At 29.9% G+C, this 27095-nt stretch overlaps 1 protein-coding gene, 1 long non-coding RNA gene and 1 pseudogene across 3 annotated transcripts in view; 1 reads left to right on the forward strand and 2 right to left on the reverse strand.

Moving 5' to 3' along the window:
- Positions 1 to 2253: 2253 nt before the first annotated feature.
- On the reverse strand, positions 2254 to 6590 carry LOC111310407 (translocase of chloroplast 159, chloroplastic pseudogene; annotated as a pseudogene). Its single transcript, XR_016330392.1, has one exon. The product of XR_016330392.1 is annotated as a translocase of chloroplast 159, chloroplastic pseudogene (transcript).
- Positions 6591 to 13573: 6983 nt separating this feature from the next.
- Positions 13574 to 18669, reverse strand: LOC111310408 (vesicle-associated membrane protein 727). Its single transcript, XM_022909846.2, has 6 exons — positions 18531 to 18669; positions 17616 to 17857; positions 17334 to 17532; positions 17076 to 17196; positions 14028 to 14090; positions 13574 to 13950 (listed from the first exon to the last, which is right to left on the reverse strand). Exons 2-6 carry the CDS (start codon positions 17803 to 17805, stop codon positions 13807 to 13809), a joined length of 717 nt encoding a protein of 238 aa, XP_022765581.1. The 5' UTR covers positions 17806 to 17857; positions 18531 to 18669; the 3' UTR covers positions 13574 to 13806.
- Positions 18670 to 20554: 1885 nt separating this feature from the next.
- The window catches only part of LOC111310409 (uncharacterized), a 98067-nt gene continuing 91526 nt past the window's right edge, over positions 20555 to 27095 (forward strand). Inside the window, exon 1 of the long non-coding RNA XR_016330394.1 lies at positions 20555 to 20689. This is a non-coding gene — a long non-coding RNA (uncharacterized LOC111310409). The remainder of the gene's footprint in view (positions 20690 to 27095) is intronic.

Raw genomic sequence — 27095 nt, forward strand, 5'->3', positions numbered from 1 at the left:
TGTAAGAGAATTGAATTATACTATACCAAGAGAATGATAATCCTCTTTATAATCATATCTCTTTTTTTAGATACAAATAAAACGTAATATAAAAATATTATCATTCTATCTAATCCATCATTTTATACATCAAATATGACGTAAGTCTACTATATCGCCTTATCCCTTTATTGCTTTAATTATATTGATGTTTCTGTCACCTAATATCTCAAACTCGCTTGAGCATCGTAAAGCACTTCTATTTAGAGCTCATCTAAACTCTCGTTCATCTATAGTTAGAGATATCTACATTGAAGAAGATCACTTCCATCACTATTTGAGACCCTATCTCACACGCTCCAAATGCATGTATTTGATTTACAATCTCCGCTCAAGGACCCTCCATATTAGTGAACATCCCAAGTTCACCTCCATAGCAAGAACCATCTAAAAGATCAAAGTGGAAAATAAAATACTTGAAAATAGTATAACTTAATAACCAGTCAGAGCAACAAAAAGCTATCAAGGTTTTAGAGAGAATGAAAATATGTCTTCGGGTTTGATAAATTGACGTTGGTTTTTTTATTTTTTTTATTTTTTTGTAATTTGGTACGCTTACAAGAGTAGTATAGATCAAAGCACAAATTTTGCAAGGGCATTAAAGTAACAAACCAAAAGTAACATTCCAACGGGAATATAACACAATACAAGAGAGGTGGGTTTAGAATGACCTCTATTCCCAAATTTCAAGTGTGCGCTACATCTTACTTTTCCAATTTTTAGGACAATTGCGAACATAATATTTTAAAGGTGTATTTAACATATAAAATTATGATAAAATAAAATAATATTATATTATGAATAAAATTATATTAACTCATTTTATTTTATTTTTGTTTGATATATGCAATAATTAAGATAGATAATTTTATTTATTGATCAAAATTATTTTTTTCAAGTTTATACAAAAAAAAAATTTATTAATATAACTTTTAAGGATATAATAAAGTATTTAAGTTCAACCTCATAAAATTTAAAAAAAAAAATCCTTTCCTTTGTGAGAGAATTAAATTATTTTTTGCTAATAAAATGATTAATTTTTTTTACAAATCTATCTCTTTTTTTGAATATAAACCAAATATGATATATAAGATAATTCACATTCTATTTTATCTATCATTTTATACATCAAAGAAATAATAAATGCCATGCAGCCATGTGAGATGTGACAAACCAAACATCATACAGTGTAAGATTCTATGAATGAAACGCCTTTAAATTTAGTCTGGACCTTTTTTTTTTTTTTTTTTTTTTTGAAAAGATACACAAACCCAAAGGTCAATGCGTTTTAGACAAAAAACGAAAACATTTTGTTGGATTAAAAACATGGGGTGAATACTAAACTCTACGTTACCCTACCTAGGGCTGTAAACGAGCCGAGCCGAGCCGAGTAGTGAGAGGCTCGAGCTCGAGCTCGACTCACAACTCGGGGCTCGATACTCGGCTCGAGCTCGATCGAGTTTTATTTTTCAAGCTCGAGCTCGATTCGTGATCGAATTCGAGCTACTCGAGCTCGCTCGATTAAGCTCGATTAATATGTAAAAATAAGCTCGATTCGTATACTCGACAAAAATTCGATTATTCATGCTCGAACTCGAACTCGAACTCGGACTCGAAATATTTTATTAATTAAAATAATAAAAATATATTTAAATATAAAAGCTCGATTAGGCTCGCGAGCTACTCGAGTCAGATATAATAATACTCGAATTCGGCTCGATCGATAAATCGAGCTACTCGAGCTCGAGCTCGACTCGACAATAATCGAACCGAATTCGAGTTTTTTTCGAATCGAACCCGAGTAGCTTGCGAGTACTAATGTATCATTTACACCCCTAACCCTACCTATATAACAAGTCATATAGTTGGAAAATTTTACTTTGACTGCTCACTGCTAATGACATACATCTAATTCTTGAAGTTCTTGAAAAGATAGGCATTCATCCCACCTAGATCTGTGGTAACTAGTATCTCGATTACAAAATAAATTACACAGTTGTAGGAAAGATCCATGAGAACAAAGGAAGAACAAGTCCATGGTAGCCTAGAATCTATTTCACGGCCACTTGGACGTCATAAATTTTAGCTCAAAAAGTCAAAGGATTATTCAAGGAAAGAGGAGCAGACTAAGCAAAAAGTAAAGGATATATTCAAACAACTAAGCAATGCTTGGTAAAATTAAAGGGCATGTTCAAACAAATCAAAGGGCACATCTTGAAGAAAGATAAATTTTTTTTCATTACATTACAGCAGAGTACATGTCCATGTGGACAGCACAGAAAACCAAACATATGGTTACATTATATTATTAACCAAAATTGCTAAACAAACAATAAGTTACTCATGCTTAATAACATTTATTAAACAATAAAATGGATCTCTTCAAAGCAGTAGTTCATGCTAAAATTAATCTAAGCATTATTCATGGAAAGAGAAGAAGACTATTGCAATGCCTCCAATATAATCTAATATAACAATTTCCCAAGGTAACCTAATGGCAGCTCTTTAGAGGGGCGGAACTGCTTCAGTGGCTAATACATAGAATACTTCTCACTTACACCAGGCCTGATGGTTTTATAAATTGCCATGACAATAGGAAGAATACCAGTGAGTGCCATCTGAAGCTGATCTGAGCTGCTTGTTCGAACCGTAATCTGTCCACTCATCTTATTGTTTATTCCTGCACGAACTGCTATTTTTGAACTCCGTCCAACAGAAAATTGAGACTGAAAATTGGCACCCAATGCCAAGTCCCCTCTCCATTTGACTAGAGACAAACCCAGAGAGGATTGATCCTGGCCGATTGGAAAATCTGCATCTTTGAGACGCACTTCTAGATTGGCTCCATATGCTGAATCACCTTGAGATCTAACAGTCCCAGTGCTACCAACCAACATCAGCCGCTTTCCAACAACAACATGATCCTCAAGTTTGAACCCGGTTGCAATATTCTCACCTAAAAATGTGACAGAAAATCCCACAGCTGCTTTGTTCTTTTTGAGATTTTTGAATTTGGTCTCCCCTCTAAAAATATAGGCTAATTGCTTTCCAACATTTTGGATGTCAAAGCCAGCCATGCTTGATCCATTTTCTCCATGCTTGGCAGAAACTGAAGAATCCAAATGAATGTTAAACTCCTTCTTATCCTTCGTGAGTTGCACAGCAACTGCAGTAGGAAACTGGCTGGCAATTGCTAGACTATGTTCAACATTAACGCCATCATACCCACAATCATGGTCCCAACCATGAGTGTCCAAAACAGGCCTCGCCAAGAACTGAGAAGTTGGTTCCAAGAACCGGTACCTGTAAGCTGGATTATCAGCATCAAATGAAGGTGGAAGGACCATATCAGGTAATGGAACTGGTAGAGCAGCAGGACCACCAGTTTCCTTATCAACATCTTCCCCGATGTAACCATAATCATCAACAGCAGGCTTTCCTTTCTTCTTCATCTCTCTCATTCTTCTCAACTCCTCCTTCCATTGCTTTTTCTGGAGGAGCTTCACCCGATAATCATACTCCTCAAAATATGCCTTCCTTTGCTCCTTGCTAAGCTTAGCAAGCTGTGCCTTCCTTAGAGGTTTGAAAGGTGGGAGCTGCTCATACTCATCCTCTTCTTCTTGATCAGAATCGGATAAATCAGCCATATCAATATCTGAGTCACCATTCTCACCACCACACTGATCAGCAGAGAGTTTAGGATGGCTACGAGACTGCAACAGCCAAGATAACAAGTATGGAAGAGGAGGAGAACGGACACGAAAACCAAAGAGCTTCCCATGGTCAAATGGATCAAGAGGTTTGGAGAGAGAACTTGCTTCAGATAAGACTTTCATAGAGTAGCATAACAGCAATAGCTGCGGTCTCCAAGCTTGACCATTAGGAAGCACCTTGAGACCATCCCTATTCTTTCTACATGAAGGATGATTTTCAACAAGAGTAACAGGATTCATCAAACTTGGATTCATCAGGCGCAGACCACCAACAGCCTGGCCAATTGACTGCTGAACAACATGGGAACGTTGGGCAACAAACGCCTCATAACTCAAAGGTGAGCCAGATGGTCCATCTGGAGGCGCAGAAGCCGCATGAGTCAAAGTAACTATGGCATTTTTCCAGATAGAGGAGCCAAGAGAATTAGTGATTGATCTTAACAATGGCAGATCATTAAGATCCCGAGTCTGTGTGTCCAGCCGGTCAACATAGAGTACAATATCAGGGGGACAGTTCTTTATTAATTTTTTTATAGAAGCTAGGACCTTGCAGTTGGCACCTTGCTCCATGGCTGAAGATTTCAAACCTGGGGTATCAATGACCTTGAGTTTAACACCATCTACTATTCCAGTAATCTCTTCCACAACTGCAGTGGCAGGTTCAAATGCATGAATTGAAGCCTTCTCCTCACCAAAGATTGAATTTATTGTAGCACTCTTGCCCACCCCAATCTTCCCAAGAACAAGTATGTTCATGGAGAAGCTTAAATCATCTTTACCCTCCGTTTCAAGTTCCAAAGCTTTCCTCTTTGCAGAATCAAGGCTAAACAGATGACCGGTTTGCCTCCCTGCTACAAACGCCAGCCTATATAAAACCTGTGCGGCTATAGAATCTTCTGGAGAATGTCCTAGCCTCTGAACAAGCCTCAAGAATTTGACTCTTATCAGCTGTAACTTTTCCAATTTTTTTTTATCTTCTTCACTCAAGTTATTGTTAGAGTCTTCCCCACTCATTACAACAGAAGGACTGAATAGGTTAGGCCGGTTCGATCGAGGTGCAGATTTTGCATTGTAGAGTGAAGATCCTAAACCTGCAGGTCGCTCAACAGAGAAAAGCCTGGACCCATCTTGAGAGGTTATAGGGGTATTACCTCCATCAGAGCCAGCACCAGTTGCTGCTTTCAAGAGGGCTGCCAAAGCAGCAGAATCAAATAACTCTTTCCCCTCCCCTTCTTTATCGGTGTCCCCTTCTTCATCTGAATCAATGACAATCTGACCATCAATTCTCTGAGAAAGATCATGAGAAGTATCAGCACCTGAGTGAGAACCAATGGCAGATCCTCGTTCTAGCTCCTCCAAGAACTGTTTAGCAGCTTCAGCTTTCTCAAAGATAATACCTTCAGTGTCTCCATCAGTATCTGAGCCTTCAATTTCACCACCATCGTCCTGATGGTGCTTCTCTTCTTCTTCATCTTCATCTTCAAAACTAATTTCTGCTTCAGAAACCGTAGTTTGTTCCACAGACTTCAGAGAATGAGATTCTTCTATTGCCATGGTTACCGATCTTCCGCTTTGGGAATCACTATCTAAACCCTTTGCTTCATGAGCTGCCATCATTTCTGTAGGTTGAGCAGAACGATCCGTTGTCTGAATTCCATTTCTAACCCCTCCATCTATTTTCTCAGCAGACACTTGTCCCAACAAATCTATACTAGCCTCCTCTCTGAGGTCATTTAGCTTGGTTCCCAAATCGTCTTTACCAAGCAGACCCCGACTAGAAGAATCAACTTTCCTCTGAGCATCAATTTCAGAAGTCTTTTCACAAGCCAAGACCTCAGCAGTTTCAATTGAATTGGTGGCAACAGGATCAATATGTTGTCCATCATCATGAAAAATCCGATTAAAGCCATTATTCAAGCTTCCATTCCCAGCAACTGGAACCACCTCCGTCCCCTTAATCTCAGATTTCTCACTGTCTGAAGGATCAGGTGTTGCATCAGCCGCCAATTTCTCTCCACCAGAAAATTTCAAATCCACCTTATAATCTATTGCTTCTGCAATCATAGAATCACCATGCGTAACTTCACCACCTAAAACCGAATTATTCTCAAACATCCCAATCCTACCTTCCTCTCTGCTTTCCATTGTTAAAACAGATTGGTCAGCACCACCTGTCGAGCCCATTTCCAGCTTGTCCTCCTTTTCTCCATAACCAACACCTTGAATATCAAGGTTTTTGATCCATCCTTCACCTCTAAATCCCTCTAAACCATTATCACCATCCCCAAGCAAGTCGTCTTTCAAAATCAGAGTTGAAGCATGAGAATGGACAAAAGGGGCATCGTTACCTTTTGCCGGAGAGGGAATTTCATCATCTGGGTCAGCCACAAGTGGCCTCTCGGGCACTGTTTCAAACTTCTCATCCTCACCACTCTCATTATCACTAGTTTTACCATTTTCATTAGCTTTCAAAGCATGTTGTTTTACGGAACTAGTTCCAAACTTAGAATCATAAGAAGAAGAAGAAGAAGAAGAAGAAGAACCTGGGTAGGTAGAGAGCGGCTGAGAGGAGATTTCCTGGGCAGAAAGCTCGGCGTCCATGGGAGGTAGGTTGTAAGAGATGGGAGAGAGAGAACTAGGGTTTTAGGAGAGGATAGGAATTTTGGGGTTTGGATTAATGGAATTCGTAATACCAACCAAGCAAGCTGTTAGTTACATTAGGAAGGGGAAAACGATAAGGTGGAAGCTGAGTTTTTGCAGCCGCACGCCGTGGTAAGGTGCCCTTGGACTTTTCCATGCTTTTTTTTTTTTTTGTCCATTTATTATTTTAAAAAAATCATTTCGCACATTTTCGATATAAATTTTATATTTAAAAAACGGAAGTAGATGATTGTCACAATTTTTTAAAATATATTAAAAAATTAATATAATTAAAAACACATATGAAAGTTTTTAAATATAATTTATAAAATTTAAAAACTTCATAAAAGTGATTTTTTATTTTTTTTAAATATTACTCTTTCATTTTCTTTTCATATCTTATTCTATTATTAAAATAAAATACAACTAAGGAATTCTGAAAACAAACTTTGTAAGTGATTTACTGTAAATTTTTTCATTGATACAATACAATTAAAATAGGAGAATATATTCAAACTTTAAAATTAATCCTCGATTAATGAAAAATAAATAATAATGACTTTAAAATAAACTTGGATTGGTAATGTTTTCTTTTTATTCGTACAAGTAAATCTATAATCAAACTTAAGTTTAGAATTTTTTTTTTCTCTCTTTTCGCTTTTCCCTCTCTATTTATTTTTGTTTTTAATATTTCTCATTTTTCCAAATATTTTTTCGAGTTTGAAGCCGATAATGCTTTCTTTGGTTCCGCTATTTTCTTTTTTTTTTTTCTTTTGGTTAGTTTAACTTTGAAAGATAACGTTGGGGATTGGATTTCTGAAAAACTTTGTTTGGTTCCGCTTTTCTTTTCTTTTTTCTTTTTTTTTTCTTTTTCTCTTGGTTTGGCTTTCAAATTACGTGTTCTGTTTTCCCTCTGTTATTCCTCATTCCCCATCTCAAATGTCTGGCCAAAAATTGTTTCTGCTCATCAGCTGAAGTTTAACCGGCTTAAGAAATCCAATCCTGAGATTACTGCAACACATTGTGACGTTTTTTTTTTTTATTTAGCCATGAAGAATTTGTGTATTTTGTTTGATACATTTTTATTTTGTCAGTCCAACTTGTTTTATCTAGATCTAATACAATGAATTCATGATAAGTTATTTTTTTTTATAATTTTTCAACAAATTCAAATTCAAATAATAATAAAAAAAAATCTTTTTTTAACATTTGAACCAATTATCTATTAATCACTGGGACAATTTTCATTACTATCAAAACTCTCTTGATAATAAGTTACAGTAAAATCTAACTTGACTCAAATTACTGTACTTAATTGGTTCAAAATCAAATTAAATTATAATACATAAAAGACTATTATTTGGATTTATATATTATCGGTCTATTTTCTAAATTGTATAAAATGAACTAAAATATCGTCATGTAATTTTTTATTTATAATATTATTTTGTTAATTATATAATAAATATGTGACAATCTTCTAATTTCATTAGTAAAATTTTAAAATTCTAATGACTGTGTATGAAATCAATTTTTGATAATAAAGTAGTTTATCACGAATTTGGATTACTTTAAAATAATTTAATTTTTAAATAAAAATTTAAATATCACACTGAATAATTTAATTTAATACAAAAAATCACATTAAGAATTTACATAAACTATAAAAGGCCAAGCGTGACATTATTATTTCCTTTTAATTGGTTCATAAATTATCTAAATTTAACTAAATAAATTTTTAAAAATTAATGGTAAAAAACTATTCCATAACAAAACTTAAAAACTATTTCCCAAAATATTTTAAATTTGGGTATAAATTTGTCATCATACTTATTTAAGTGGTACAATTATTTATTATTATTAGATTTATGTCCTCGTTTATCGAAGGAAATTTTTTAATATTGATAATTTTTTATTAAATTAATTTTAAAATAAAATTTTAAATTATATTATATTAAATAATTATTTATTTAACTAATTTTTTTATATATTTTAATATATGTATTAATATTAATATAATTACATTTTATTAATTATGAAAATTAATTATTTACAAATTATATAAACAAACATATTTGAAAAATAACTTTGTGGTATCATAAATTAATCTTAATTAAATGGTCTTTTATTCTAAACCAAATTTAATTAGTCAAATATTAAAAAATTTTGTATGAATTTTTCATCATTTTGGTAAAATTCCTAAAAAGTTTTTCTTACTTCAAGAATATTCAAGGAAACTATTCATTTTCTTGAAAATGCTCAATCATTGAATTGATGAAAATTTTTATGACATCATTTAAAAATTTTTCTTATACAATTTAATTAATTCTTTTTCATTTTTATAAAAACATGTAAATTTTTCATTGTTTTGGCAAAATTTAAAAATATCTTATTCTCTAAAATTTTATCTCAAGAATCACTCATTCATAATTTTCAAATTTTCATGGTCTGAAAAATTGGTTTTAATTTTAAATTTTATAAATTATTCATTATTCTATAATAGTTTAAAAATAATTTTTTTTAAAAAATTATACATTTGTAATTCGTCTAGACTTTATCATTGATTTTATCCCTAAAAGGATCCTAAAATTATTGGACATTTAATTATTTGATTATCTAATTTTTATTATTTTTATTTTATTTCAAAATAAATATTATTAAAAATTTTCTTTTAAATTCACCATCATTCTGATAAAATTTAAAAATTTTATTTTTCAATCCTACATTCATAATATTTTGAAATTTTATTGTTTGAAATATTTTTATCATATCATTTTATTTATTATTTTCATTAATCTTGTTTTTCCTTAAAATTTGTTAATTTTTATAATAAAATTGTTATTATGCAAAAGAGTTTAGTTTAACATTTAATTTAACAATTCTATTATTATTTTTCATTATTATCATTTAAATAAATATCACATACTCAAATAACTTTGAAATTTAACATGTATATATTAAATATAAAACGTAAATATAAATAAAGCAAAACAAAAAACATAAATAAATAAATAATTACCCAAAAAGACAAGTCAAATCGATCAATGGTTCAACAAGTCAGCTCAAACGGTTTGGACGATTTTCTAGTAGTCCAACCCGGTTCAATGGTGGTTTTCTAATGGTTTAACAGCTCAAGAATCTATTCAACAATTTAGAAGTCGGTCTAGCCAGATCTATTAATAGCTTATGATAAGGATTGGAGCCAAGTCAAATTCGGACCCACACATGAATCTTCTACCAAAACGACATTATATTTACCCCTTTTTTTTTAAAAAAAAATATAAAATCATAGTTTTTTTTCTAAAACATTTTACCCATTTTAACAAAAAAAAAATCATTATATCAAAAAACTCTTCCATTCCTTAGTTCTTGTCATCGGCTGTCATATTCCTTAAACTCATCTCAACCTCTTAAATACTGATCTGACTTTCATTTTTTCTAAAAATTTTTAGATTTTTCTAGATCTGAAGTTAAAGTCTCGGCTTCAAAATTAAAAATACCCTTATTTTCGCCGTTTCAATGGCCATTAGCTCTCATTATGTTCATCCCCTAGTCCAAAGCTCCCTACACATCGAGCCTCAAATCCTAATATAACACCCTAATATCGAAAACCCATCCCAAAACCTCACCTCACCTCTACTTTTATTTTTATTTTTTTTTGGCTTGGCTGGGTTCTCACTTCAGTAAAGACCATGTTTTTTTTTTTTTTTTTTTTTTTTTATAAAAAATTTTCTTTTTGGATTTTTGGTTGGTTTTAGGACTGTGAATTGGGTTTGCTGTTTGTGTAAAAAAAAAAAACGCTTTTTTATCTTTTATTAATTTGATTATTGATTTTGATGCATGCAAAGTTTGGATCTTGAGATATTTTATTTTATTATTTTTTGACAAGGAGAGAAAGAAATAAAAATATGATTATTGATTTTTTATTTATAAGATTCTCTGCAGGCAATAGGGGTGGTGGTGGTGGGAGTAATGATGATGATGGTGGTGGTTGTGGGAGTGGTGATGACGATAATGATGGTGATGGCAGTAGATGTAATGGTTGGTGGCCGGCAACGGCAACATTCGGGTGGTGTTTTGAATTGTGAATTGTCAATTGCGAAGAACACCCTAAACTTCTAAAAGATTTTCAACTTTTGTTCTAAAAAAAACATGTGTCACACAACTTAGCATAATTAAATATAATAATATTTAATAAAGCTGATGTGGTAATGAAGTATGCTGATTTGGCATTTGAAATAAAACAGTAAAAATGCTAATTTGGCAAGAAATTGAAGTAAATTGAGTATAGGGATAACATTTATATATAGATATAGATTAATCTTTCAATTAATGTCATTTTACAATCATATTTTTAATTTTTGAGTAAAATTGCAATAATACTTGTAATTTTGAAAATAATTAGAGAATATTTAATAAAATATTTCGTTAAAAACTATTTTACAATCCAAAAACAAATTTGAAAATGACATGACAGAAAAAAAAAGCAAAATTTCAAATTTCATTTTATATTTTATTTCTTTTTTATTGTATTTTCTTTTAAATATAATGCTAATCCAAAAATTTTAATATTTTATTTATTTATTTTCTTATCTTCACAATTTCAATCAGTTTAATTTCTACATTAGATTTACTTTTTTTGTAGTCACTTTAATTTGTAAGATAGGTTTTATATTTAATAATACTACTAGAAATGATGATTGACAAATTTACTTGTCAACGAGTTTACATGCACCAATCCCATACAAAAAATGATTGGTAAGTAGATGTTTTTATTACTATGTTTTAATACTTACTTGCATTTTTCTTTTTCGAAATATATAGAACTCTTAGATTCCAAATATGGGTGCGAATAGAGAATAAATGTATATGTAAAGTGCTTTGCATGAGACCTTTTATCAACAAACATCTAAATTAACTTTAACTACATTCTTTGAAAACAAAAACATTAGTGATTTGATTTTAGAAATGAATAATTATACATATTATTGTTTGTTTTCTAATATTTATTAGTTTTTGTTATGTGTGATAATTCTCAAAAAACTTTGCTTTTCTCAATATAGAGGAATTTGGCCTTAATTATTAAAATTTTCAAATATACTTGGCTTGATTTTCTCATTTATGTTGGTGAACTTGTATCACAGCTCTTACTTGCAAAATAGATGAAACACTATATTTACTGCATGCTATGAAATAAGATAAGCTTTAAGTACATTATTTAAACATTTAAAATCATTTTAAATAAATAAAATTTAGCTTAAAATTATATAAATTTTTAGGTACTTGAAAAATGATTGCACAAGATGAAAATAATGTAAATCGAAGAAAGTTAATTTAAAGTGATGAAACTTTTAGCTTTTATTTTAATATTTTATTGGTGTACTCAATATTATTATTTATAATATCTTTTGGATATTTTATTTTTTTCAGATATTATTTTTTATTTTTTGAAATTTCTAAATTTTTTAATAAAAAATTTTAATTTTATGATGTTTTGATATCTTAATTATATTATATGTATTTTACATATATCTTGAGCATATAAATGATGAAATAGATTTAATTTTTGTGTCTACACATATTTAAATAATTAAAGATAATTTGTGTATTACACAGGTAATAAACTAGTAACTTTGAAAAGAATATATATATATATATATATTTTTTTTGTTTTAACATTTGAACCAACTTTCCATTGATCATTAGAACGCTTTTTATTACAATCAAAACTCTCTTGATAATAAGTTATGGTAAAATTTAACTTGACTCAAATTACTCTGCTCAATTTATTTGAAATTAAATTAAATTATAATAAATAAAAAATTTTATTTGAATTTATGTATTATCATTGTATTTTTTAAATTGTATAAACTAAATTAAAATATTATCATGTAATCTTTTATTTATTATATTGTTTTATTAATTATCTAATAAATATGTGACAATCTTCTAATTTCATTAGTAAAATTTCAAAATTCTAATGACTCTGTATAAAATAATTTTTTTGTAGTAAAATAGTTTATCATGAATTTGAATTATTTAAAATAATTTAATCTTTAAATAAAAATTTAAATAACACTAAACAATTTTAGTACAAAAAATCACATTAAGAATTTACATAAACTATAAAAGGCCAATCGTGACATTATTATTACCTTTTAATTTGGTTCATAAATTATTAAAATTTAGTACTAAATAAATTATTAAAATTAATGGTAAAAAACTATTCCGTAAGAAAACTTAAAAACTATTTCCCAGAATATTTTAAACTTTGGTACAAATTTATCATTATACTTATTTTAGTGGTACAATTATTTATTACTATTAATCTTTCAATTAGTGTCATTTTACAATCATATATTTAATTTTTGAGTAAATTTGCAACCATATTTTTAATTTTGAAATAATTTGAGAATATTCAATAAAATATTTCGTTAAAAAACTATTTTACAATCCAAAAACAAATTAGAAAATGACATAACAGAAAAAAAAAAAAAGGCAAAAATTGAATTTGAATTTTATATTTTATTTTCTTTTCTTTTAAATATAATGCTAATCCATATTTTTTATGTTTTATTTATTTTCTTTTCTAGCCATCACATTTTCTCCTAAACGTAATGCCACATCATTTTTGCAATTGGTCTTAGCCTTTTTTTTTCTCCGTCATATCATTTTTAGAATTTTTTGTACTGATGAAAAATTTTCTAATGAAATATTCTCCAAAATGTTTACTAAATCTTGATTAAGTTTGTTCTAAGATTACAAGTACGATGATAAATTTACTCCAAAATTAAAAATATAACAATAAAAGTATACTAATGTATTAATTGTATGATTAATAAAAAGTTTAAATCACTCTTGTAAATAAATTAATAAATTTGTATATTATCCCCAAATTAACGAATGCAATCAATAAAATTTCACCCTATAAAAAGTGTTAAAGAGTAATTATAAATTTTTTTTTTTATATTTGAAGTTATCAAAATCTGATCTTTGATTATTAAAATTAAAAGTCTAACACTCTACCAATTTGATTGTTGGTAGAACAATTATAAATTTGATTCTTCATCTTTATATGTTATAAGAGTAAATTTGAACTTTATTTCTAAATATTTTTTTGTTAAAGAATACATTTTAAAGTTAAGTAGCGTATAGAGTAGAGCAAACCAGGAAAAATGGAATTCTCATAAAACAAGCTCTGGTATTATTAACAAAAGCAGCAGGTATTACACATGTTTGATTACGTTGTTAACAGTCAGGTAATGCTACATACCAACAACAGCAATCGCTAATTATCCATGTTCAAGACCATATAACTATTTTGTACATCTAAAGACGGAAAAAAATTAATATTGAAATAAAAAAAAAAAAAGACAAGCAATGCTGCTGAAAGTTCCAAATTTGGTTTTTCAAATCAACATTTGAAACCTCTACACACAATAAGCCACACTATGATGATCAACACAATAACAGCTCCTCCTACCATCAGTTTCATTTGGAGATTCTGCAGCCACATCTTCCGTCGCAGTTGCCGGCCTTGCCTCTGGAAGCTATCAGCCTATATACAAAACAAGCATCCGTGCCTTTTATATTATGAACTTACAGTTGTTCAATCAATTAGCAAATAGCACTAACCTGGAACTGTAAGTTTTCTGTTTTGTCCACCAGAAGTTCAATCTTCTCCCCACGATCCAAAACCTGCACAAAAAGAGAGAATTAATCATTTTAATTTGTTGACAATCAACTACAACATTTATTTTTAGTTTTCCCTTTTGATAATATGAGAAACAATATCAAACATTTTATGAAGGAACAAACAATACTAAAACCAAGTTAGCATCTTCTACAAAAATTCATAGCATAAAATCTTAGTAAAATCAGGCCCCCGTTCATTGCCTTGGGAAATGGACTTTTCAGTCAGAAGTTATCAGTTAAGTCCTTAAAAAAAAAAAAAAAGGGTCCAGAGTCCTCCAGCCACATAAAACACTTTTCTCTTCAAGAAGAATAAATGAGGATTAATGTCCCAAAAAGAAAGATGATTAGCACAGAGAGAGAGAGACGGAGAAAGCAAGTTCCAGCATCTTATCTATTCTAAGTATATGCAAGCCATATCCTATCTGGTTGTCCAGAAAACCAAGAAGCAAATTCAATAGACCATACCTTTAGCAATAGCAACCACATTTTCCATGCGTTAGTTTCGGGGAAATTAGTGAACCCTAATACCAAACATACATACATACATGAATATATGTATATAAATAAACATATATATATATATATATATATATATATATATGGAGACTCACTAGAACTTGGGCTACACATAAAGTGGTAGCCCATCGCCCTATGACATTCCACAAACCTCAATGCCCCCATCCCCATGATTCAAACCTCCAAGTTTAGGGTCTCAAGTTCTAACCATTAGTCACCATTAGAGACCAACTGGGCGTATGCTGAACCAAAACCAATATAGCTTAGGCCTATCTTTTTTCATTTTATAAGGGCTGACGACAAGATAATGTCACGCACCTAAATATGTGGCATCGCAGCATGATGGAAACTAAATCCAAAAATTTAGTTAAAAAACAAAACCCCAAAATTTTGGTTAAAGAAAGCCAAATGGTGGGTCTACTATGACATGTCTAGAATTCCATTCTTCTCTCTTAACCTTTTACCCTTACCTCCCTTCACTGTACCTTTTCACGCCTCACTTTTTTTGCCCTTTTTTTCCTCATATTTTCGCTCTTCTTTCTTCCTTGTTTCCCGTCTCTTTTATCTCCTCCTATTTTTCCTCTCCTTCTCTCTTTTGTATTGGCATCTGGGTGTATTTCATGTTTGACTTATGAATTTTGTCGTAGAAGTGGTTGTAATAGCAATTTTTCTATTTGATCTGTCTTCCAAGCAAGTATCCAGCATTTTCTATTTGAATCTTCTCTGGAGGAGACACCCAAATTTTCAGCACTGAAAAAGACAAGTATTCTGTAGCAACACCAATGCTGACAATTCATGTATAGTGCCCTAAATTGGCAATTAATCTGACAACAGTTATAAGCTAAATGCATAGAATGACAAACAGAATTAAAAAAAAAAAAAAATCTATTTGACTTCTAATCAATGCAAATGTCAATTGCTAGTGATAGATAATGGATATACGTAAATGAAGAGGTTTCACCTGTATCCCTAGATCATAGTCAAGTAAAAGTAATCTTGAAATTATATAACATTTCTAGAAATATAATTATATAAAATAAGAGTTCATTACACAATCAAGCAACTCAGAAACCTTAAATTCCTGCTGCATAAGTGTAGATTTTATCACGCTCTACAATGCAGATGTACAAACATCTAAAGGCAGCCAAACCCATCTTAAAACACTTGATCAGCAGATCAGCTATCTTGTCTAGAACTAGGGCTTCTGCCCTCATCTTCCAAAGTTTAACTAATCAAAGAAAGTAAAGGGGTATACAATAGCCTAAGAAAGATAAGAGTCCCAACATAAATTCCACTTCCAATAGTGTCAACCATCAAGGAAGTCAAAGATCTCATGTTGAGAAAAAATCTGAGCACCACTACAAAAAATAACACTCAATATGGTACACATACCAATTGTGGCTGTGGAACAAAAAACCCAGGTTCTATCTACTCTCTGTGTGACAACAATATGGTTTAAACACAATAAAATATAAAAAGAAATGGAGACTTCATTTATATATGTAAAATAAATTGAAAATCTAAAGCATGCCTCAAGCCCTTGTTTTTGTCATCTATTCACTATTGCAAACAAATATATTGGAACATGCCAAGTGAAGCAAAGATTAAGAAGTACTACTTCATTTGCACCAGCTATGTCGTGCTTGTCCTCCAATCCCTCCAACATAAGACCCTTAATTTTTTATACAAATTTATTCTTTAGAAGAAAAGAGGGGGCGGGGGGGCTTTCTCCTTTCATTTTTCTCCCTATAGTTAGTGCCCTTTAAATTCTCGAGATAATCCACATAAATATAGAACTTCATTGTCAATTATCAACTCAAAATATAACTAACACTGCTCCTAAGACTAAAAAAATTAAAATAGGTATCAACAAGATGATTCTATCAAGATAAACTAGGTGCACTTTATAATAGTTAATACTACCTATCACTTTCAAAGTATAAAAAGCCACAGCATTGATAATTAGTTAGAAACCAGAAGATGCTGAAGTAAGAATTCTAACAAATCAAATTTGCAGTTGAAAAGTCCACTGTTAGCTGGATAGAGGCATATAATACTTTGGTTCCACTTTTGCATCATCGAAAAGGCCATACATATGACTAGATATCAACATATGAAACATAAATGTCCAGAGAATATAAGATAAAATTTGAACACTCATAACATGACAACAGATAAAATGACTGCTGAGAAAACAAAATCAATTCCTAATATGTTCTTTCTCCTAAACTTGATAGTCAGCATGATCCAATATAGTTTTTCTTAGAGCCCCCTTTACTCTTTTTCTTGTAAAAATGTTTAAAAAGAAATCATATGCATACTAACACAATATTTCATGTTGAAGATTTATAACCAAGTACAATGATAACCATAGAAATCTATACAATAGCCATTGGAAAAAGAAGATTGTTATAAACCACTTGATCAATTTTTCCCACACTTATACCACTCTTCAAGGAAAGAAATACATACCTTCTCAATGTTATCCATCATAATCCCCTTGACCTCAGTTATTTGAGCTTTTAATTTCGAAAGCTTACTGATTTCTTCTGGATGGTTCATACAATATTGCATGTGCTCCTTAAGCCTTGGTCTGTCATACATAGCATGGAATTACATGCAAGTATTCATTCTACTAGAGGATACTAAAAGTTTACACTATCATGTATATAAAACATCAGAAGGTAATCAGACAAAATAACAATTTAACCTTGCCAAGCATATACGCACCCAAATTCTCTGTCAAGATTATATGCAACGCTAAATCGGTCTTCAAATAAGTCATCATCATCGTCATCATCAGCTAAAGGATGGGGACCCTCATTCCTTATTCTTGCACCATATCGCTGTTTAAAATCATCTTGCACTCGTTCGAGAAAAACAAAGGGCACACTCCTGCCAACGGTTTCATCTGCAACAACCAGAAATACTGCAAATGAAAACAAACATCGTCAACCACATATTTGGACATCAGAAATTTGATTGACATTAAGAAATCATGAGAAATAGTACCAAATCCATTGTCAACGAGGAAGTTAAATGTGTGCCCGTCACATGAATATGTGAACTTGCTGCTATTTGATGGCAGCTTCTGTAAACATTGAACAGCAATGGTACTAAAGTTCCCAGAATATGATGTGTGCTCTGCTAAAACAACAGTTCCTTTTGCAACAAAACTATAAATCAACCCTTTTTGACTCATTTCTCAGCTGGATATTCCGATTATCAAGATCCACAAAAGAAGCTAACAAGATCTGCAGAGCGACATTAACTTAGCAAAGCATTTACAAACATTACTACAAAATTTTGATTCTTTTCTTAAAAGGAAAGCAATTCCAAAAAAAAGAAAAGACAGTTTCTGTGAAGCTTAAGATGACTTTATAAAGATAAATGCAACTGAAGCTTAATGAATTCGCTGAGATTCCCAGCTACCATGAAAATCCATGACTGAACAAAAAGACATGTTAACTTTCCCTAAATTTTGATACTACCAATTCGTGCCAAAACATGGTAAGTGAAACAAAGAGCATATAACTATACAAGCCAAATTCAATTCCCAAAAAGGGAAAATAAAAAACCCTTTTCTCCAGCAGATCTTATCTTACTAAACTTAGAAGCGAATTTGAAGCCTTCAATAACTAAACTCTAATGATTAACTAAACTCCCAATAGAATCTAAAAGGGAAAAACAAAGAACCAAAGCTATGGATTTTTTTTTTTTTTACTGCAAATCTGTCTACTTTTACCCTAAATTGTACCCAAACAAATTAAGGACTCAAAATTAGAAATATTTGGTGGATCTACTGAAAGATTTTGATATTTTGGAAGAGAATATAAGATCGAAATTTAGCAAGAAATTAAAAAAATAATAATAAAGAATCTTAACCAAAAAATAAAAATCAAGCAAAAAGTGTATAGAAGAAAAAACCTGAACAAGTTCGGATGTAAATTGCTTCTTAGCTAGAAGGAGTTGGCGTGACGGGTTAAGCGACATGGACGAAGCTTCTCCTAATAAGATAATGAAAATGGAATGGTGGTTAGATTTATTTTTCACACGTGCAAAACCCGTCGGTTTTTACAACATCTGATTTTTTTTCCTTAAAAAATTAAAGTAACTTTTCGGTATTTAGTTTTCACGGGAAGCAGTGCGGTATAATATTAGGGATGTTAATAGTTGGGGTATGAGTAAGATGGAGTGTTATTTTTTTTATTTTTAGATTTTTAGATTATGTTTATTTTTATATTTATATTTAATTGATATTTTAAATTTATTTTTATTTTTATAAATATTTAATAGGTATAAATAATCCGCATATCTTTAACTTTTTTAAAAAATAAAAATTAATTTTTTTAATTTTTTTATTTTATCTTATATATTTAGGTAATTTATATATATATATTAATATATATTTTTTAATAAAATATATAATTCTAAGTAATCTAAAATAATAGTTTATATTATTTAATAAAAAATCTATTTATTAAATATATAAATATATATAAAATATGGATACATGACATGTGTTACATTATATTTCCTATTCTCATACCTAATAAAAATTAAATATTATATTAATCTCCATCTGCATACTTGTATTATCTATTATATATGAATAAGATCGATATCTTTATATATTGTGGAAAAAAAACCATAGCATTTTTGTTAGGGGTATTTTTAGGTTTAAAAGGTAAAATAATCTTTTTCTCTATTAAAGACTATCAATAGACAATCAAGAGTATTTTTTATTTTTGAATCGACTTGATATGTCTAACCAACATGAATCTACAATGCTATGTCAACTCTGTCATATCATTAGTTTACTCAATAGGCTCTCTCTAAATATTGAGTTGTCATCTTCATAATGGATGGTATGTTCATGTCATTCTAAAGCTTATGGCCTCACTCTCTATATATAAATAGGACCATATAGGTATTATTTCACGATCTTACTTTCCCTAAATTCTCCTTCGTCTTATACTCCTTTACTGATTTCTAATTAAGTGTCGAAGCACAAACATTGGAACCACTCTCAACTTTTGTTCTTAATCGTTTTTTTTTTTCTCCCTCCCTTTGATTTCAAGGTTTTACCCATCTAGCTCAACTTGGCACAAACAATTATATAAACTAATTATGAGCACATTGTTTTTTAATTAATTATGATAAATGGAAAATAATGATAATGGTGATGATAAAATTAATTATTATAATAGTAAGATTTGATATTATAGTAATAAGATTAAAATCAGTAATTAAATGTGTTTGGATACAAATATAAAGTGGTGATAATGTGAAATACAATGAGAAGAAAAATAGTTATTAAAAATATTAAATTAAAACTTATATATAATAAAATTTATAATAGATATTTGATATTTGTGAAATTAATAAATAATTAAAATTACTAAAATTATTTTCTATCAAATAATATTTTTGTTGTAAATTACAATTACTAAAATTTATTTGAAAACTTTTAAATGTAAAAATTAAAATGAAACAAAAACAAAAAAGGAAAAAAAGTAAAGTAATGTAATGTCAAGTAATTTATTTTAAGTTACTTATTTATTAAATATATTATTATATGTAATTATTTATTATATTAAATAATAAATAGTAAATAATTACAAAATTTTTAAATTTAAAAAATTGAAAAGTAAAATAACAAAATAATATAAAAAAAGAATGAAAGAGTTAACAAGAATAAAGAATTGAAAATATTTACTTAAAAAAAGAAAAATAACTTAACAAATAAACAATAAAAAATTTAAATTTATTTAGGCTAAATGTTTAATTTAGAATCTAATGATTGGATATTTTCTTAATTAAAGATATTATCTTTAAATTGATTTAATGTAGGATGAAACGTTTTCAGATTAATTTAAAACATGACATCGTTATTGCAATGTGACATACGCTCATTAAACTAGAGTGATGCTTTTTTTTTCTACTATAAAAGCTAAAAGAAAATTGTTTGTTTCATTTGTTTCTCTCTCTAATAGAGAGAGAAAGAGCATCATTCACTAAAAGTGGAACCAATGGAAACCAAGCTACCCAAATTTTGATCGTCACCACGGCGTTGGCCACCAATGGTTAGTCACCTTTCGACTTTAAAATTTTATCAGATATTATTCTTGATCTCTTCGCCTCAAATCCTTGCTTGGTTTTGCCCGAAACAGCTTCAAACTGCCCAAATTAGACCTAAAGTCATAACCAAAAACTTTAAAATATTCCAAATTTATGTTAAATTCCACCCACTCATTCCTTTCAAAATTTTCTTTAATGTTCTCATGTTAGATTTTCTTAGAAATCAACCAAACTCTCTAGATCTAGCCTTGAACTCATGGCTTTAACCTCCAAAAATAGCCTCTACTGCTACTCCAAACACCACCAACTTTTACCATGACCTTCTTTTTGGTTCGACCTCCATTCATTTTAAATTTTAGGCTTTGAAGCGCCCGTAGATCCTTTTAAAATTGAAAACCCCATTTTTTTTATGATTTTGGCATTATGTTCCCTTCTCCAAGGGATGTGATTTATTTATTTATTTTTTGGGTGCCATGGGTTTTGGTTTTAGTTTTAGTGAGAGAAAATGAAGAATTTAACAGTAAAATGGACTTAATGATGCATGTAAGTCACTACCATTAACTACCATTAAGTAATCCTGATTTGAACACATTAAAAAACATGTAGAAATCAAACTATTACATTAAGACAATCTTCTGCCTAATATTTGTTCTTTGCATTATGTAGTATATATTTTGTTAATGCGTGTAATGTCATATTCCCTGATCTCCAAATATGAGATGTTCGTGCAATTTGAAAATTCATCATCCTACTCTGAGTTTTTTCAATAATTGTCCCAATATATGAGAAATCTTTTATCAGTCGACTTTATCTTTTTTAGAATGCTCATATCTTTCTAGAATGATTCTCATACACCCCATATCTTGTGCATAAGCCAATGCACATACTTTGCTTCTGCTTTCACCATAAAGGAATTAAGAATATCATACAATCTTACTGAAGTAGCCCCTAAAATTGTACCATCAGAATCCCTTACTATCACCTTTGCACTCACCACTATTGTTGTTTATATCAAAAGCCCCATCAAAGTTCACTTTCACCAATTTAGTGATTGGACAAATCTGTAAGTATACAAGCTAGATAAGTAGTAAAAGTGACCTTTTAGTCAAATTGTTGATCCCACAGAGATTAGGTAAAATTTCCTAAGCTTAGTACTGGTTATCACTCTATTCTTGCTAAAGTTGGCTCAATCAAAGAATAAGCGTGGAGCTAGATTAACTAAAAAATTAAAATCAAACAAAATAACACACATGATGTTAGTAAAATATAAGTGTAAACAAAGTAAGTGAAAGAAAAACATTGAAAATTTCTCAAAACAATAAATGCATGAAAATTGCAACATCATTAAAATGAAAATACAACCAGTAAATTGCAAAAGAATTATCAAACAAATCTGTAACTAATCATGCAACGTTGGAATTAAATTCTAACTACTGTGATACATTAAAAGTGACATGAGCAATTTAAAGCTAGTAGTAACCTTAAACATCTCTCAAAGAAACCAATGAAAATTGAATCTGAATGGCCAAAAAAAATGTAAATGAATGATACAACTAGATGACAAATAACCAAATCGTAATTGCCTATGGAGTTGAATTGAAAACGGCCAACTATATCTAAGCTACATGTCTGCAAAAACAATTGATAATATTCTGGAATTTATTCAAATAGTGAGAGAACTACATGAAGTTGTGAATCATTGAACAAAATTTATCAAAGCCTAGAAACTAAGGTAAAACCAAAAAGAGCAGAAACTCTTGAAATTAAAATGTGGCTTACAATTTGCATCCTAAATGGAACAAGTTGACTTTAACTTAAACTAAATGAAGACCTAAGTGAAGAACTAATTGAAGAACTAAATGAAAATGTAATTTGTAGAAACAAACTTGAAGAAAAGAAAAAAAATGATTCAACTAATAAATCGAACCTACAATAGCAACATATTCTACTGGAACTGTATGAACTTACAAAAGGAAAAACTAATCTAATACCTTCTATTGAAAAAGAACTTGATATAAACTAAAACTATATAGATCTATGAATTAAATACCTAAATCAACAAGAAATTGCATGATTCAACAAAAATTCAGCTTAATGAACTTAACTTTAATACAAGTGCAGAATTTGGAAAAATAAGATATTATTAAAGAAAATTATCCAAATAGTAATTAAAAATATGAAATAAATTGCACAAAATGAATACAATCAAGGTAACTAATAAAACTAAAGATCTAAAGTGAAAAGAAACCAAATAGAACCCCAAAGATTAGAGAAGATCCATGCCAAAATCAATTTTTCATGTCTAGCTTGTAATGTCACCTACATCTAGCTGTGATTTCCAATTTTGATCTGGATTGATGTACTATGAATTTGAAGCTGTATTTCAATTATGTTTTAGCTCTATGGGTTAGGAAATTATGATAAAAACTTGAATAAAAAAAATATAGAGTTGATAAAGTTTTGATCCAAAAGTCATAGCAATGTGAGAGAAGATAGATTCAAAAAATGTTTGCATATCACTAAGAAAACAGGTAAAATAAACTTGAAAACAATTGCAAATATAAATTTTATTGCAAGATTCTTAAAGATCACTGAAAAACGCTTAAGAAACTGTAAATTTGCAACAAAATTCAAAGGAAAATACTAGAAAAAGAATGTTTGGAAACTAAGAAAATGTATAAAACTGAAAATGTAAATGCATAAAATAGAAAAGAAAAAAATCTAAACTTAAACTAACTCTCCTTAAATGGTTGGCCCTCTCCCCCTATTTATAGGTAGAGGGGAGGAGCACAAGGTCCTAAAAATTTCTAGAAAAATCTTTAGTTGGCTGTGTGCTTTTAGAGCCTTTTTCTTTTTGCTGCATTTAAGGCTTGCATAATGGTGCTTAGTTGTTTCTTCTTAGCAATCTTGCAAGTTGTTCTTTCACTTGGAATTGATGATTCAAGAAGTTAAAATAAGGACTAATCAAAGCTTTTTAAAATGCCATATCAGCCACTCTTGTTGGTGCTTTTGATCCTAGTTGACGCCTTGTAATTTTTGTGTTCACCCATACATGTCCATGCATCCATGTTCCTTGTGTCTTTCATTTTTTTTTTTTTTTGCAAAGATTTCAAACATCTTATGAATATATTTATTATACTTTTTACTAAAAAAAAAATTATGAAAATAACACTAAAAATTATGCAAGAAAAATCAAGAAAAAATCCCTCTATGTCAATGTTGCCAATTGACCCTAGTTTAGGCCATTTACACAAATTGTACCAAAAATTCCTCCAAATTGTGTAAAAATATCTAATATTCCTCACTTCCATTTTATACCTACACATGAGATTAATGTGTATTTAGAGCAACTTTACTAAAAATGCCAAAGAATAAGCCAAAATATGAAAAAAATTGCACTAAAAATAAGTATAAAAAAGTTAAAATTCAAGTACAATCAAATCCCCAAACTTAAGCTTTTGCATGTCCTCAAGCAAAACAAGATTGAGCAAAAATCATAGTATACTCTCAATGCTTCATTCAATATTAATGCCTCATGGATTGATCAATGATATAACTAAAGCAAATCATGAACAAGTGCTAATAAACAAGAATCTACCTAAGCTATGTTCATTCCTAACCATGGTTCCACAAGCAAGTAACACCTATCACATATCTTTGCATGAAATCTAGTAATGTTATGCAAAACATGAAACTTTAATAACAAGGATCAATAAAGTATGCTCATGTTCTATAAGTTTACTTATCACATCTCTTTCCACGAATGTAGATAAATACATGATTAATGGTCAATTAAGACTTTAATAAGCTTGTAATGTAAAGTTAGGGTCAATGTATGATAAAAGTCATTTAGGCTCAAGTACCCTAACAATGCATCACAAGTCTAAGATCATCCATCATAGAGCTTCCAAGGTAAGAAAGATAAGCTTAACTAAAGAATTACCCTTCAAACTTTGATTTTGCCCATTTTTCTTTCTTTTCTTATTTTCTTTGTTTTTTCACCATTTTATTGCTTTTGCTTTTTGTTTTTTTTTTTTTTGTATGCTAGGTTGATTTTTTCTTTTTTTTTCCATTATTTTACAAGTTACACCTTTCCTCGCTAATAACGCATAGCTTACAAATGGTGCATGAATGTCTTAAATGCATGTAGGATAAACGAACAAAAAGATAGGAAGTATCTAAACAAAGGCTTGGGCTTGTAATGTGGTTTCAAAATCAAGAAAAAGCATCATAAGACTCAAATGGGGTAACTATGAAAGAATTGTATCAAGGTTGGCTCGAAAGGCTCAAATGATCCAAAGATGGCCCATACCATTTCCCTAACCATGTGTCTTCTAGGATTTCACAGCGAGAGATACTCAAAACAAATTTTAAAATCCTAAAACACAACTTTAAAGATCAATGCAAAAATAATCTCATTCTCACATAATCAATACTAGAGAAAAAATGTAATTTAATGTTCAAAAGCTTCAACTAACAAATGAAAACTATATTCAAGAATTCATTAAACCTAAGCATCATCTCATATTTTACACAATATTTAATCTTTTCCTAAAATTATATTCATTCTCAATTATCTATCATTGGCTTTATGAAAAACTAATAAAAAAAAACATAATAATGACTCAAGCTACCCTATGTTAAGATATTTCAAAGCAAAACTTAAGGAAAATTCAAATTTTTTTTTAAATTTTGAGCAATTTTTTCATACATTAAAACTTAAACAACACATTGTCTTTAATATGTAAGTATCAAGAAATAAAGTACAAAAGTGAGGAACAAGAAAACTCCCTATCATCATAGAGGTATGGTGGCTGAATGCCTTATCCAAGCTTTGTTTAAAACTAGTGCTTCATCTTTTAAGCTCTTATTTCACCTACAAAACAAAAAAAAAAAAAAAAACACCTACAATAAGAAGAAACATCAATATGTACAAAGAAAATCATAATTGAATGAACAAAAGAACAAATATGTACAAATGATAAAAATTGAATGTGCAAAACAAAAAAAAAAATGCAAACACATATGTACACAATCATGCACAAAAAGAAATAACATGAAGAATAAAACTTAGGTTATCTCCCAAGAAGCACTTTTATTTAAAGTGAAAAGCTAGATTATCAAAAAAAACTTAACCTTATAGGTTTATAGTGATCACTTCATAATTGATTCTCAAATCTAACTGTTCTAAGACTTTTTTCTTAACCATCTCAAACAAACTAAAGTCTAATGATGGATCATGGAGGCAAGCAAGAGTAGCCATGAATTTCTTAAAAAAACCTTTAACCTCACACCTAAATAGACTAAGGTAAGTGGGTTTTGATTTTAAAATTCAGTCAATTAGTCTATCATCAATAGTAACCATATCATATCTTTCTTGTAACATATCCACACCTTCCATTCTAGAAGGACTATGATAGGTATGACTAAATTGAAACTACTTAAAAACCAATAAATCAACTAATAATGATATCCCATTAATAACATCTGGACCATCACCTTCCATCCTAATATGACTCTAATAAGCATAATCAAAATATAATGTCTTATAGTCCACTGAGTTTAGATCTGAAAGTCTAACCACTCTAGAGAGAGTATCATAATCATCTAAAGGCTTGCTACTAGAAGGTGATACAAATCAAAAAGTAGATACTATCAATATCTTACCATCATCCTCACTTAAATTTATATCTTTTACTTCATTGACTACAAAGGATTCCTTAAGGTGTGAAACTAGGTGCTCTAGGTGAAAAACATCGTGAATCACTTTACTAACTACCTCTATCCTCGAGCACTCATCAAAATCATCAAGAAATGGTAAAACTTTGAAAACATGAAAAGTGACCTTTCGATTTTAAACTCACATGATCAATTTTCCTTTTTGCACATCAATAAAAATCCTAGCAGTGGCTAAAAAAGATCTCCTTAGAATAATCAAAATTTCACGATCTTTTTTCATATCGAGTACTACAAAATCAGTAGGTAAAATGAATTTTTTTATCCTAATCAGGACATCTTCTATAATCCCTTTAGGGTATTTCATTGACTTATCGGCCAACTATAAAGTCATTGAGATAGGTTTAGCCTTTCCTATGGCTAATTTTTGCAAAATAGACCAAGGCATCAAGTTAATACTAGCACTTTGGTTACACAAGGCTCTATCAAAAGACATACTACCTATATCATATAGAATGGTAAAGCTATTAGGATCTTTAAGTTTCGTAAACAGTCTTCTTTGAATCACAGATGTGCATTCACTAGTAAGTGCAATTGTCTTATAATCTTTCAATCTTCTCTTTCCAAAGATATGTCGTTATGAATTTTGCATAGGTAGGTATATGCTCAAATGCATCTGTAAATAGGATATTAATGTGTAGCTTTTTAAATACCTTAAGAAATTTAGAAAATTAT

Source organism: Durio zibethinus, chromosome 19 (assembly GCF_047325235.1).
Source record: "Durio zibethinus cultivar Kanyao isolate XHJ-2024 chromosome 19, ASM4732523v1, whole genome shotgun sequence".
NCBI classification, from domain to species: domain Eukaryota; kingdom Viridiplantae; phylum Streptophyta; class Magnoliopsida; order Malvales; family Malvaceae; genus Durio; species Durio zibethinus.